Below are 14,915 nucleotides of genomic sequence, written 5' to 3' on the forward strand. Positions count from 1 at the left end.
AGTTGTTTCTATTTCAGTATCATGAATCCAGTTACTCAGTATAGCTAGAAAGTGGGATATTCTAAAAAATCTAACATGTTAGTTAATTTTACAAATAAATAATTTATTTATAGAAGTCAATTAGAAAATGCAGATGTCAATTTTAAATGATATTTTAAGGATTTTTATATTACACTTGAGAGTGAATTGTGATTAAATTCAATTATTACTTTAGAGTTGATAAAAAGTTTTAGTTAACATGCAGTTTCAGTCAAAGAAACTCTTAAGTATGAATATCTGCCATTTGTTTTGTGTTTATCCTGGATTTACCTAATCACTGGGCTTTTAAGTACATATACACTTCTCTAAATGTACCACTAATAGTGCCATCTGGCATGCCTTAATTTATTCGGACCTTTAAACCCGAAATGCAAGCTGTGGAAGTTTTGCTATCCACCTTGTTTACCAAATATTTACTTTGTTCCTTTTGATCAAATCTTTCCATCATTCTCTACTTCCTTTATACCTTAATTCTCTCTCAATTTATTTTCTTCCTTTCAACTGTAACCTCTGTTAATAAATTTGTTAGGTTTATTAACTCATATCTTCACCACATCTTTTTAAGCATTTTTGTGTCAAGTATTTTGATAATGCAATATTTCAATAAGTATTGAGTTGTGAACTAGTGCATCCAAATGTGACTGTAGTATAATATGTTTGTGTCACAAACAGCACTTACATTTTACCACTTTCAAGAAAATCTAAAGGTTTTGTTTGCGAAATGCTTTTCACTTGAAGATAATGCACACATCAATACTCCATAAATAGACGTCCTCATATTGGATAACCAGAAACATTAAAGACCTTTTGTTAATTTAACTGTCTCAGTTTCTTGAGTAGTTTTATAATAACTAGCTAAAGATAATATTTTCCAGAACTACAGTGTATTTGTTTCTTATGAAGAAGATAATGTATCACAGAAAGCTAGCACTATACATGGCATATTATAGTTCATTCTAATATGTTTTATATAGTTAATCTCTGATCAAAATATAACATTTACATTTATGTATATTTAAAATAATAATCTTAAATATAAATGCTATTGGTAAATATCCTCGTATTAAGTACAAAAATTTAGGAAGCCAGATTTGGAAATGTTCTACAATTTGTCACTCAATGTTTAATAATTTAGATTCATTTTTAAAGACAGTGCAAGTTTCAAATGTTGTGTATATATTTATGTTCCAAATATTACAGCTTATCATTTTGAGTTTTATGAAAATTTTATGTAATATCAACATAAAATGTTAATAGATACATATCAGTACCAACTAACCTATTGTTTTGATTGACATTATTTACAGTTAAAGGCTTTGCTACTCTTCACAAGAAAGGCATATCAAATTTTTGGTAAGAAACAATGTGCAAATATCCATCTCTAAATCTCTTTGTAAACTTAAATTCCTTCTTGTCAAGCTGCATTCTGATAACAGTTTGAATTTCACAAATATATTTGAATTTTGCAATTCCTAAAGAGTAAGTTGAGTCAACACTTGTATATTTGCAACTCTCTTAATCATGTTAGAGTTAATAGCTTATAAGTTTCATAGACTGGGATGTATATGGACAAATAATGCTCTGGCTTAATATTCCAATAGAGGTAGTAGAATTTAGGTAGCTGTCGTGTCTATAAGTTTATTTAAAATGGATTTCAGTGTTAAATCAATAAGTACACAGAGAGTTGATTAAAAAATATTAGTTTCCCCTGATATTAGGTAATATTTATTTTAACCTAAATTATCCATGCAGTATATACCAAAAGTATGATATATTAATTCACTTATCTGCATCTTATTTTTTGAGAGGATAAAATAAGCTCTGACATGCACACATAAAAACAGAAAAAAATGCAAAAGTAAATGCACATGCAAACACATGGGTAAACAAACAAATGAATGCAAAATAAGCAAGCATTCTATCATATAAAACTATGTTCAAATATGAGAGTCTACTGTTTAAACACCAACTTGGGGTTTCTAATGGGAATAAATATATCACAAACAAATAAGACTATATGCATGCACATATATAGGCACATACAACACAGCCATGTATAGACATGTACACATATATATGTATGCATATATATAAGCATACATATAGATGACAAAGTATAAGAGAAAAATGACAAAAAAGAAATTATCTCCTCAGCCAGTTTTAATTACTTGATAGTAGTTGCCTGAGTAGTTCAAAAAAATTCAATTTCAAATTTACAATGTTTTACAAAGAATGCCATGATGAAACATCAATACTTGTTGTGGACTGAGTAAACATTAGTAATTAAGCAGTCTTTGTCTCAGTTGACAATTAAATTTGGATTTTACAAAATTTCATAGTATTATAACCAATAGATTATATAAATATTTTTACCTTTTTTAACTTTAAAATATTTTTAAATTTTAAACCAATAAAGTATATTTAAATTTATATAAAGTATTTGAAAATATCCTTATAAATGATAATGAAGTAAAAGCTACATGTTTTAGTGAAGAGGAAAAAGAACAAGGAAATGAACCACAGCAATTAACAAAAGAACAATCACAAGCTTAACACCTAGTACCTACAGGAACTCCACTGGGTGGAACCTATATGCAAATTAAACATGAAATAAATATTGTAAATGTAAATGATCACAACCGCACATATGAAGAAAAAGCAAACCACTTCCAGCACACTAGATTGACAACCGTTTTCAGAGTATACAGTTATTCTATTAGTATTGTGACCCACATATAATGGAATAACAATATTTATGAAGTGTATAAACACTGCTTTATGAGTATATTGAATTAAATATCCAAGATACCTCTTTATATTAAAGTAACTATGCAGGGGAACAAATTTATATGAAATTAAAAATTAATAAGTATCTTTTTACAAGCCAAATGGGTAATCTTTATTGATTATTATTCCTTGTCATTTTTTTACGATCAGAATTCAATAATCAATTTTTAGCATCTCTGACACTGAAAACCTGGTGGACTCAGATACGTCTCTTAAAACCTTGTGCCTTACCTATTCTACTTATATTGTGGGTTATTTTGAAATTATGATGTAGTACAAGTACCCTAAAATGCATACTGTATAAACCGATATGATTCATATATGTATACATGCGTGTGTGTGTGTGTATATATATATATATGTATGTGAATACATCTGTACAGCTATAAAAAAGGCACACTGGTGCAAATATTTTTCTTTCCTTTCTTTTCAGTATTACTGTGGCCCTTGGGGTTCTTTCTTACTTAAAATCTACACTGTGAATACTATCACAACTCACATTCCTGGCTACTGTTTCTTAAAACATGACTTCACTTTCCACTAAATTAAAGGGAAAAACGCAACCTAAATTTTAAGCAAATGGACCCAAACTTATCCCCTTCTTGGCATTTACCATCTGGAATAGCTATGTTTGAAGTAACTCTTGAGAGCCCACCCTTGCAATGACAACTTTCACTTTTACATTTGAGGCTTAATCTCTAATACTATGCTGATATTGTATGAGGTGGTATGCTCTCTCTCTCACAGAGTTTATCCCTATAATGAGTATTGTCACTAATTCTGACACTCAAAAGCAACAGGATTTTGTTTTATTTTGTTGTTAGGTTCCCAATTTGTCATCTAGTCCGCAGTGCAGTAGTGCAATCGTGGCTCACTGCAGCCTCAAACTAGTGGGCTCAAGTGATCCTTCTGCCTCAGCCTCCCAATTAGTGAGACTATAAGCATGAACCACCATGCCTGGCTAAGTTTTTTGTTTATTTTTGTAAAGACTGCATCTCCGCATGTAGCCGAGACTGGTCTGGAACTCCTGGCCTCAAGCAATCCTCCAGCCTCACCCTCCCAAAGTGCTGGGATTACAAGAGTGAGCCACCACACTCAGCGGAAAGTGGCATGATTTTACCTTGTAGTAAAATTCATGCCCATAAACTAAAAAGGCTTTAAAGTTTTCTTTTGATAATACAGATATTTTGAAAATCCCAGAAATGAACTAACTTACTTTATAAAAATAAAAGGTGCTCAGTCTGTAAAAAACAGACGAATCAGGACATAAATCCACCTTCTAATATATGAATGACTATTTCATAGATTTATTTTGTGTGTGAGCAAATGGAAGTTTTAAGGAATAATGGATGAATTACAAGAAAACTGGTTTCAACTCAGTATGAGGAACAGTTTTCTAAGAATTAGATTTGTTCAGACATGGGATGGGCCACCATGTGAAATATTTAATGCAACATCATTAGGATTTTTGAAGCATATATTAGATATCCTCATTAATTCAATAATGACTGGATTTATGAGCTTATTGAAGAGTTCCTAAACCCTATTAAGTGCTGGAAACTGTGTTAGATTTTCAGGATACAAAAGTTGCTAAGATATAGGACCTATTCTGAACAGATGTAAACTCATGAGGGAGAAAGACATTATTTTCAAGTTGGAAGTATAGAATTAGAGAAATGCACTGAGTGGGGCATGCAACTAAAATTGGATAATGAATACTGTGGAAAGATTCTTGAATGAAGGAATGCTTGAGGTGAGCTCTAAACACTGAGTATGTTATCCAAGCTAGTCTGTGCAACAGATGAAAGATTTCAAAGCCTAGAACATGTAATGAGCAAACATAATTAGACAAGATGTAGCTTGGCACATGCAGGAAACTAATAGCAGTTGCCAAATATTATAGGTGAATTAGGAAATTTCCAAGATTCAGGCTGCAAACATGTTCAGGTATCAAGATACAGAAAACTGCCTGAGCTTAAATTTCTTCTCTAGAGGAATAAGTGTCATAAAACTATATCAGATAGAAATGTGGGCCAGATGCCATGGTTCATGCCTGTAAATCCCAGCGAGGTGGGTGGATCACTTGAAGTCAGGAGTTCCAGACCAACCTGGCCAAAATGGTGAAACCCTGTCTCTAGTAAAAATGCAAACAAACAAACAAAAAAATTAGCTGGGCATGTTGGTACAAGCCTGTAATCCCAGCTACTCTGGAGGCTGAAGTGGGAGAATCACTGAACCAGGGAGGCAGAGGTTGCAGTGAGAGCCTGGATCATGATGCTGCACTCCAGCCTGGGTGACAGAAAGAGACTCTGTCAAAAGAAAGGAAAGAAAGAAAAAGAAAACAAAGAAGAAGGAAAGAGGGAAGGAAGGAAGGAAGGAAGGAAGGAAGGAAGGAAGGAAGGAAGGAAGGAAGGAAGGGAAGAAAGAAAGAAAAAGAAAGAAAAAGAAAGGAAGGAAGGAAGGAAACGAAGAAAGAAAGAAAAAGAAAGAAAAAAACGAAGGAAGGAAGGAAGGGAGGAGAAAGACAAAGAAAGAAAAAGAGACAGACAAGGAAAGAAAGAAAAGAAAAGAAAAAAGAAAAGAAAAGAGAAAGAAAGAAGAGAGGGAGGGAGGAACGAAGGTTATAGTCACATGTTAGATTTGAGCTTTTGAATAAATCACTCTAATGGCCCTGCAGAAGATAGATTTGAGTACAAAATCAAGAGAACAAGAACATCAGGAAGTAATTCTAACAACAGACCAATAAGGTGATGCTTATAAGGACAGAGAGAAGAAAAGAGATTAAATAAATAATTCGGGGACAAAATAGGAAGATCTAGATGATTTCTTAGTTGTGGTGAATAAATAAAACATAAAAATCAAGCAAGACTTCTAGGTTTCTAGGTTGCATACCATAATAAAACATCTATCAATTTCTGGGAAATGGGTTTTAGGAGAGGATTTCATATAGCATTGGAAGTTTAAACTATTTCTAATATTCTATGAGCTTATTTATATTTTATATACAGAAACTACATATGATATTTTTAAAACTTTTATTACTAGGGGACTAGGCACAATTGTTCACTCTCTAAACACCTGATGACAGTCACTCACCATAGATTATTTTAGAAAGAGGGTGAGTCTAAGTAATAAACAAATGATCAGCTATACTGATTAATTTCTTTGCACTTTTACAATAGTTATGAAGCATGTCACTCTCCATGTACATGGCATCATTTCAGGGAAATTTTCTCTCCATGCCCTTTCCTGCCAGTCCCAACAAAAGACACATGCCAAGGCAGCAATGATTGCTACCATATAGATGACTGGACAAGAGGGGGTACCTGATGAGTATGAAACTCACAATGTTATACAGCTATTAAATGACGGAACCAGGAGTCAAGTCAAGATCTGTCTAAATCCAAAGCCCAAGCCCCCAAGAAGACATACCTTAAAAACACCTCAGAGCATGTCACAGACTAACTGGCACGGTAAATCTCCAAGAGTTGAATTATAAGTAGCGTTCCTCAAAGGTTTTAGAACCCTGAGCTCTCTCCACTTTATTTCATCAATGCCCTGCGAGTACTAGTGTGTTTTACAAAGTTACTTGGAACACAATTTTAACATTTGTAATTTAGAAGTGAACAGACAATCCAGACAAGTACGGGGACACATAGGCAAACATATGGCTTAGTGTGTAACCATTAGATATTATGAACACACTGAGAAAGTATAAATACATAAATTTTGCTATCATGTAAACTTAAAACTACATAACTTTAAGATTTACATTTTTCTAACCACCTATCTATTAAGATAAATTAATATTTGTCTAACCACATATCTATTAAGGTATGACCTAAGCTGTCGTACACTTTCAAGTTGATTAGTCACTACTTCAAATATGAGTATGTATTCAACTGAAAAGCAAAATCTGCACTAAAATTTGTGGGATATTATTAGATCTACAAACTATATTTGCTCAGCCTGGATTAATGTTATTAAGGTGACTTTACTTGTTTTCTAGTGGGGATTCAGTAAAGACTTTTTTCCTGTGATTCATGAAACTCACTATACGTCAGAGAATCCCTAAGTTCTCTTGAATGGCATATGAAACTGTGTATGGATTAATGTGTTCACTTTTCTAGGAAAAGAACCTACAGCATTCTTCAGCTATCATTATAGTCAGACTATGATCAAAGTATATAAAATATAGAGTGCTTAAAATTGAGAACTCTGGTTTCCATAAACCTTGGTTTAAGGTCCATCTCTACTGTTTACTAACTCTCTGATCATGGTAAGGCATTTAAACTAGCTTTAATGTCTCTTTCAGAGATAAGGATAATTGCATCTATTATGTTTGTTGTGAGATTTAAGGGAATTAATGCAAGAAAAAAGTATTTACTGTATTGTTTGACATGTACTGAAAACTCAGTGACAGCTAGATATTGTTAAAACTATATCTTTTTATATATATGGTTTAAGAAGACACTAAATGTGAAAGACCAGGAAAGATTAAAAAAAAAAAAAAAAAAAAAAAGAAATACAACTATCTTTTACAAATAGGTATGTTTATAATCCAAACACAGTTGAATTTCTTACTTGCTGTTTTATATATATAAATATAAAACAGCAAGTAAGAATATATATGTATGTGTGTGTGTATGTATACCTGTGTATATATTTATATCTATCTATATCTATATCTATCTATCTCTGTGTATGTATACCTGTGTATATATCTATATATCTCCCTCTATATATACACAAAACATATGTATACATATTTTTGCGGTGAGGATACTGTGGTAGTTCACAAACTCAAAGGAAAATCTTTGGGAATTAGAATACCTCTGGGGAACTTACAATTTAAAAGACAGAGACTCAATGGGATTCTCTTTTCTGTGTGTATCTCTCAGGCTTCATTCTCTCCCACTGATAACTGGCTTTCTCATGATGTCAGCAAATGTGGCTACAAAGGCCTCAGATTCATTTCCACTTCTCTAATACATGATGCCAAAGTCTTTCAGCCCTTCTGTTCTCCATTTTAAATTCCCGGGAGGATTCTGGCTAGCCTGGTATAGATTTTCTGTCCCTTTATAACATTGACTCTGGCTAAGGAGGTAAAGTGTTCTGATTTGCTCAGCCTGGACCATTTCCCACTCATGTAAATAGTGTGAGTGCCAGAAAAACAAAGGACAATGATGTGTGAAGTGTTAGCATCCACACAGTCACTGGCAGAATTATGATAGGGTCAGCTGCCTCAAATATATTTTATTTCATAATGATGCCCTCAGACTTGAAGAAAAGACTCTCAGAATCACAATCTAGGGGTGCTTTCATGATTTTTTACTCATGCAGTAACACCATTATTTTTGCTTTATCAGCAATTATATGAAACAGTTCTCAACATATGTTAATAAAAATATTGCCCTCGTCGTTTAATAAACATCAAGTAAAACATTCATTTTCTTATGTATACTGAATATCTGTAAGCTGAAAAGGAATAGTTATTGAATTCAAAGATACTTTTAAAAAATATCCTTGCTTTAGAATTAAATTATAATACTAAAACTCACTTATGGTGACTTAATTCTCTCTTCTCTAGTTTATGTAGCCGTATCTTTGTCATATTTCCCATTAATGGAAATATAACATGAGATTTGTTACAAAAACAAGAGCAAAATATGTATTTAACTTACATCTTCTATGTCCTTGTCCAGAGCTACTATTCTTAAAGGTGAGGTCAAATTGAGACTGTCCGAAATGGTTGCTCCCACTGGGGCAGATTCCAGGATATAGCCTTGGTAACTGGGCATTGTAAAATATGGGCTTTGATTGTTTTCATCCAGTATTTCAATGTGTAGACTGGCAAAGGCAGGAAGAGGATGACCATTGTCTTGTTCAGCCTGAAATTAAAAAGAAAAGAGATTTAAAAAGTACATGTTATGCTATCTTTTTGGAGTTTCACTTTTCATGCAATATATAGGATTCTCTTTTTAACTAATATCATTACATGAGGAAAAAATACTTTAAAGGGCCTTTAGAAAATATAAATGAGGAAATGAAAATCCAGAGAGGCTTAATTGCTTCAGCCTTCTGTTTTAAAACCCAGTGTATATTTCAAAAATTCACTGTAATCAATTATTTAATTTTTTTTTCTTTTTTTTTTTTTTTGAGATGGAGTCTTGCTGTGTCGCCCAGGCTGGAACGCGGTGGTGCGTTGCAGGCTCACTGAAAGCTCCGCCTCCCAGGTTCACGCCATTCTCCTGCCTCAGCCTCCCGAGTAGCTGGGACTACAGGTGCCCGCCACGACGTCCAGTTAATATTTCGTATTTTTAGTAGAGACGGGGTTTCACCGTGTTAGCCAGGATGGTCTCCATCTCCTGACCTCGTGGTCTGCTCGCCTGGGCCTCACAAAGTGCTGGGATGACAGACCTGAGCCACTGCGCCCGGCCAAATTATTGTAATTTTTATTGAATACAGTAGGAGAGGTAATTGTGTTTAAATACATTCAGTCAGAAAATTACAAATGGAGATACTTGAGTGTACTGTTGATATAATATTTAAATAAAAGACAGAAAAAAAATAACACAAATAAAGAACTATACGTCTAGACTTTGTCTCTTCTGTGTCTTCCCATTTTACACTAACGTTTAAATCTCTGCTGTGGTCTGAATGCTGTTGTACCCCCCAAATTCTTCAATTTAAATTTTCATCTCAAAGGTGATGATATTAAGAGGTGTGGCATTTGGAAGGTGGTAAGGTGGTGAGGGCGGAGCCTTCATTAATGGGGTTAATGCCCTTATAGAAAAGGGTCCAGAGAGCTCCTTTTCCCTGCCTCACACCACGTGAGAACACAGTAAGAAGGTAGCACCCTCTATGAGGAAGTGGGCCCTCACCGGAAACCAAGTGTCTTACTCTTGGAATTTCCAGCCTCCAGGACTGTGAAAAATAAATGTTCCTTGTTTATAAGCCATCCAGCTTATGGTGTTTTGTTATTGCAGCCTAAAGAAACGTAGACAATTCCCAAATAATTCATAATTCTATATAAAATTAATAGATTGAAGTTATATTTATTGCCCACTGAACGTCCCCAAAAGCTTCCTAAAAGAACAGAAATAATACATTTAACTGTAATATTATAGAAACTGTGGAATTTCAGTATTATTTAACTAGAAATGTTTTTCAAGTAAAATTAATATTCTTACATAGAAATTTTCTTTCTTTCTCCCATTAAGTTTAATAAATTGATAAAAATTTCTATTTCTGATACATTTTCTTAGAAAATCTCTGCATGATATGCTGTGAATAGGAAAATGCTATCCATAGACTTTCTGTTTTTAAAAATACATATATTTTATTATATGTGTATTGGAAGGTTTAATTTAAAGGAAGAGTTCATCACAACTGACTTCTAGAAAATCTCCTCCAACTTTTATGAGAAAACATGGATATAATTTAATAGCATGTACATTTATTAAAATGAATTCAAACTCTGTCTTTAATTTTTGTTGCTATGTTTTCCCCATTGTAAAAATAGTTGTATTTTGAAATCAATTAAAATGAAAATAAAATATTTGATATTAAACTCTAGTGTGCTTTTCTAGACAGACAGTGACAGTACTTTATAAGTAGCTCAGCTAGAGATCTCTGTTAAAACGTGAGGAAAGAAATTCGGTCTCGAAAAGACAATTTTTCACTTCCTTCTAATAATAATTTAACATTTTCATCTGTTAAAAAGGTAGGTAACAAACTACAGTGATATTGTTAGGGATTGCTGACTTTTCACCAAGAAATATCACAACATATTTTCCTTCATATTATTTATATTGAAGATTTGTTGAAATATTATTTATGCCAATTACTAATGTGAAATTATGGTAATTAAACCCATAGGGAGGTAATGTCACATCATGCATTGATTAAAAACCTTATATTTGATTTTTAATATATTGATATCTCTAATTAAATAATATGCTACATTTTCTTAGTAATATTACATAGGTTTTCTTATGCATTTAACTTTTCATTTGGCAGCAGAATGTCCAATTAGTCCATGGCACATAATGCTTTGAGATCCTGCTCTGCATTAAGAAGAACAGTACTGGAATAATGTTTGGCCCTGTCTGGGATTATGTATCCATTGCACATAAGCAGGCATGCTGCTAACACCATCAGTATGGATGAGGTCTTTCTGCATCTAGCAGTTGTGATTAATTTGTGCTGAGCCATGGGTGTTCTTTTAGGAGTTCCCTCTGTGGCATATATCAGACTTTCTGGAGACAGCTGACCAGGGCAAGAGGTACAGTCTATGCCTGGAAAACATTGTTTTTTCACTGTTTAAAACTAATTGGTCCATATGGGCATCCAACCCAATGACCCTGAAATGATTTAAGCAGGAATCCTCTGCTTCACTCTTACAGGCTCAGAGCAGTTCATACCTGCAAAGCACTGTGAACAGATATTTTTCTCTCTTCTTTTATCTCTCTCTTTCTTTTAGATCTAATTATTCTAATAACCAGCATGTCATATCCAGGACAAAATAGTGCTTTGAAAAGTCATAAATTCTATAATTTTTCCTCTTTCCCCAATGAACACACACAAACACAAACAATATATATAGGTGGTGAGGAGGATGAAAAAAGCAAAATTGTATAATAATGAAATAAGCTTACATTTTACATTCAGATCATATGTTGTTAGTTTTTACTGCCAACTGTGAAGCTAGTAAAAATATGTATTATTTGCATGATGAAAACAAAGTGATTCAATGAAAAGAGAAATAAAATTCAAATTAGATCTATGAAAATAATCTAATTCTTAACTTCCTCATATCTACAGAAATAACATATAAAGGTTCTGACTATTTTTACTCTAATACTAGTTTAGTGTTAATAATGATTAATATTTTTGGATTGCTATTGCATATTTTATTTGAGGTGTTTCAATTTGCTAACCAGATATCTGTCTCCAAAGCCCACTTTCTTTATGTCATTTATCTGTCCAGATGTGAAAATGTATATTTTTGAACTGATGGAAAAAAAGAAAGGTTAGTTTTATATTCAAGGCCACATAGGTTGTAAGTAACATACAGAGCATGGGCCTAGCTAGACTCAGGTCTCCCGATTTTTAAGAGTCTACACAGGAAGATTCCTCAAATATTTCTCAAATTTATAGAATGCAAATGAATATTGAAAAGCAAGATAGAGCAGACAAATGAGTAGTAGGAAAAAATATTGTGATAAATACTTCTGTTAAGTAGGAGTTCAAATGTTGAATTTAAACAACAACAATAATAATAATAATAATAATATACTTTGCTCTTTAGTGGGTCCATGCATCAAAACTCTGATCCAATTATCTTTTCTTCCATATAATATAAATAAGGGTTCTCAAAAATCTGAATTATTCTGTTCCCCTGAAATCCGTGGTGGATGAAATGAGAAATATTTTAAAAACAGCTCAATTGAAACAAGGTGGTATTTTAAAAATCATTTACTTTCATAAGGTAACCTTATTTATATCTACAGAGTCTATGGTCATGAGTTAAACATTATATTTAAATGCTAGGGTTTTGTTTGAAAAGAGTCTAGGCATGGGTCTCATTTTCAGTAATGAGACCAAAGTAAAACTAAAGCCAAAATATAATGAAGTATAAAAAGCACATTATTTTTTTTTACTTTGGAAGGCAAACACTGAAAAAGACAAACCATTTTCAATATTAAAAAAAAAGAAATACTGATAATTTCTGAGCACCTTGTAATGGAGGACTGAGACTACAGAATAGCTTTGTTCTTGCTAACCAGTGGCAAACAATTTAACAATTTCATAGTCTCTAATATGAAACTTTTCAAGTAGATTCAACAATTTAAAAAAGATAATGGTAAAGCTTATCAAATTATTTATCATTTAAATAAATTATAGGATAGAAGAAAGAAATCATGTTTTCCAGGAATTATTTATTGTTCATCTACAGAGCCCACCTTTTTTTTTTTTTTTTTCGTATTTTAAATTCTGGGATACACGTGCAGAACGTGCAGGTTTGTTACATAGGCATACACGTTCCATGGTGGTTTGCTGCACCCAACAACCCATCATCTACATTAGGCATTTCTCCTAATGCTATCCCTTCCCTAGGCCCCCACCCTTGACAGGTCCCAGTGTGTGATGTTCCCTTCCCTGTGTCCATGTGTTCTTATTGCTCAACTCCCACTTCTTAGATCTCAAGTTCTCACCTTCATCTGTACTCACCCTCCCAAGTTTTCTTAAATCCACTTCAATCATACTTTTGCCTCAGCCACGCAAAGCCAGCTGCTTTTGTCAAAATCACCAGTGCCTTTTACATTGCTAAAAGCAATGTTTATTTTCAGTCCTTATCTTACTTGACCTATCTTCAGCATTTAAACATTATTCACTATCCTTTCATGGCAACACCTTCTCAGTTCTCTTCCTATCTTACTATCCATGTTTTCTCATTCTCTTTTCGTGGTTTCCCATTTTCTCCCCTACTTCTTAATTTTGGAGTGGCCCAGAAATGAGGTGGTATTCATCTTTTCTTTATACTCACTCCCTTGCTCATCTAGTCTAATCTCATAGCATTAAAAATGTCAGTACTATTATGACTCCTAATTTTAATCTCCAACCCGGGCTTGTCCTCTGAATTCCACAATCCATATCCAGCTGTGTACTTCATAACACTGCTTAAATATCTAACAGACATTTCAGATATAAATACCTGCAACAATGAAATTCTGATTACCCTCCACGAACCTCCTGTACTCATGGTCTTTCCCGCTTTAATGGCAGCTACATACTTACAGGTACAGAAAACAAGAAACTTGAAGTCACCTCTTGCTTCAGGTGATAGATGTGAAAAAAGTGAAAACCAGTTTTTTAAAAATTGAATTTGAAGTCCCATCTTCTCATTTCACAATACAGTATTAGTAGATTATATACGCCAAGAAATATTGTTAGTAAACTTAAGATGAAAAAAAAGTCTTATATCAATGTAGCGAATTATGGTCTTACCCTACTTAAACATTAAAGATAAATATTGCAATTTTCAAATTTAAGGTAGTACCACATTTTAATTTGGCTAATGTCATAAGTTTATGAAATATTTTTCTTTATTTATAGCATGCAAAAATAGAAATATAATCATATTGCATGTATAGTAAATTCCATCATCCAATGCTACTGAAAACCTAAACCTTTCTTGTAATTACTCTGAACCTCATTTTTCATTAGATTTTTAAATTCCATGAGCATAAATACTGTAAATGTATCTGTTTCATTCACTGCTAAAATTTCAGACAATCCCTGGTATATGGAAGAAGTTCAAATATAGATTTATTTTTACTTTTCTGTATTTTTAATTTTAATAGGCTTTACATTAAATGTTTTTTAAAAAATTAAGTGAATGTGACATCATTCTAACTCCCATTCAATGGATATTTATGGATTTTTTTTCAGTGTGTGTGTGTGTGTGTGTGTGAACATACACAAAGTAGAAATTAATTAATGTGAATGTACAACATGAACACCTTAGATGATAGAATGTCTCTATTCATGCATTTTAAAGGTTTGCGGTATCTGCAAGTTTCCCTACTGGTAATTGATACTGATGCACATTCTTACCAGTCTTATGAATGGACCTCACCCAGCCCCCTCAATCATCAATTATGATTCCATCTCTATAGGGAAGGTGCTGTAAACAGAATAACGTATAATCTTCCAGAAAGTTTATGCATTTACATACAATATTTATGCAAAAAGCCCTATTTATATGATTTTTTAAATGGACAGTGGCTTAAAGAATTAGATGTTTGTTGTGACTTTGCTCTTAACACATGGCTTAGATACATTTTATTGTCAGAATGAGGCAAATTGAGGACTTTAGCATGATTTTGACTGTGTGTACTCTTACATTCCAGTTAACACATTTTAATTTATTAATTTAACTTACTTGCTTTACTTACTGAACTATAGCTTTTAACACCTAGTTCTTAGAACCTGCTTGGCCAATTTTTGCAAACATTAGATGTCTTAGGAAAAGAAAAAAAAGAGGGAGGGAGGAAGAAAAAGAGGGAATAAAGGATGGAGGG

At 33.0% G+C, this 14,915-nt stretch overlaps 1 protein-coding gene across 14 annotated transcripts in view; it reads right to left on the bottom strand.

Moving 5' to 3' along the window:
* PCDH15 (protocadherin-related 15) overlaps positions 1-14,915 on the bottom strand; it is a 1,021,780-nt gene that overhangs the window by 381,667 nt on the left and 625,198 nt on the right. For 12 of the 14 annotated variants that reach the window (XM_011938778.1, XM_011938777.1, XM_011938779.1 and 9 more), the window contains one exon: positions 8,511-8,717. In XM_011938778.1, the coding sequence (XP_011794168.1) occupies positions 8,511-8,717 (207 nt within the window). Of the gene's footprint in view, positions 1-2,606; positions 2,628-8,510; positions 8,718-14,915 lie in introns of all 14 variants that reach the window. The other 2 variants (XM_011938775.1, XM_011938774.1) reach the window with 1 other exon arrangement.

Source organism: Colobus angolensis, unplaced genomic scaffold (assembly GCF_000951035.1).
Source record: "Colobus angolensis palliatus isolate OR3802 unplaced genomic scaffold, Cang.pa_1.0 Scaffold177, whole genome shotgun sequence".
Classification (NCBI taxonomy): domain Eukaryota; kingdom Metazoa; phylum Chordata; class Mammalia; order Primates; family Cercopithecidae; genus Colobus; species Colobus angolensis.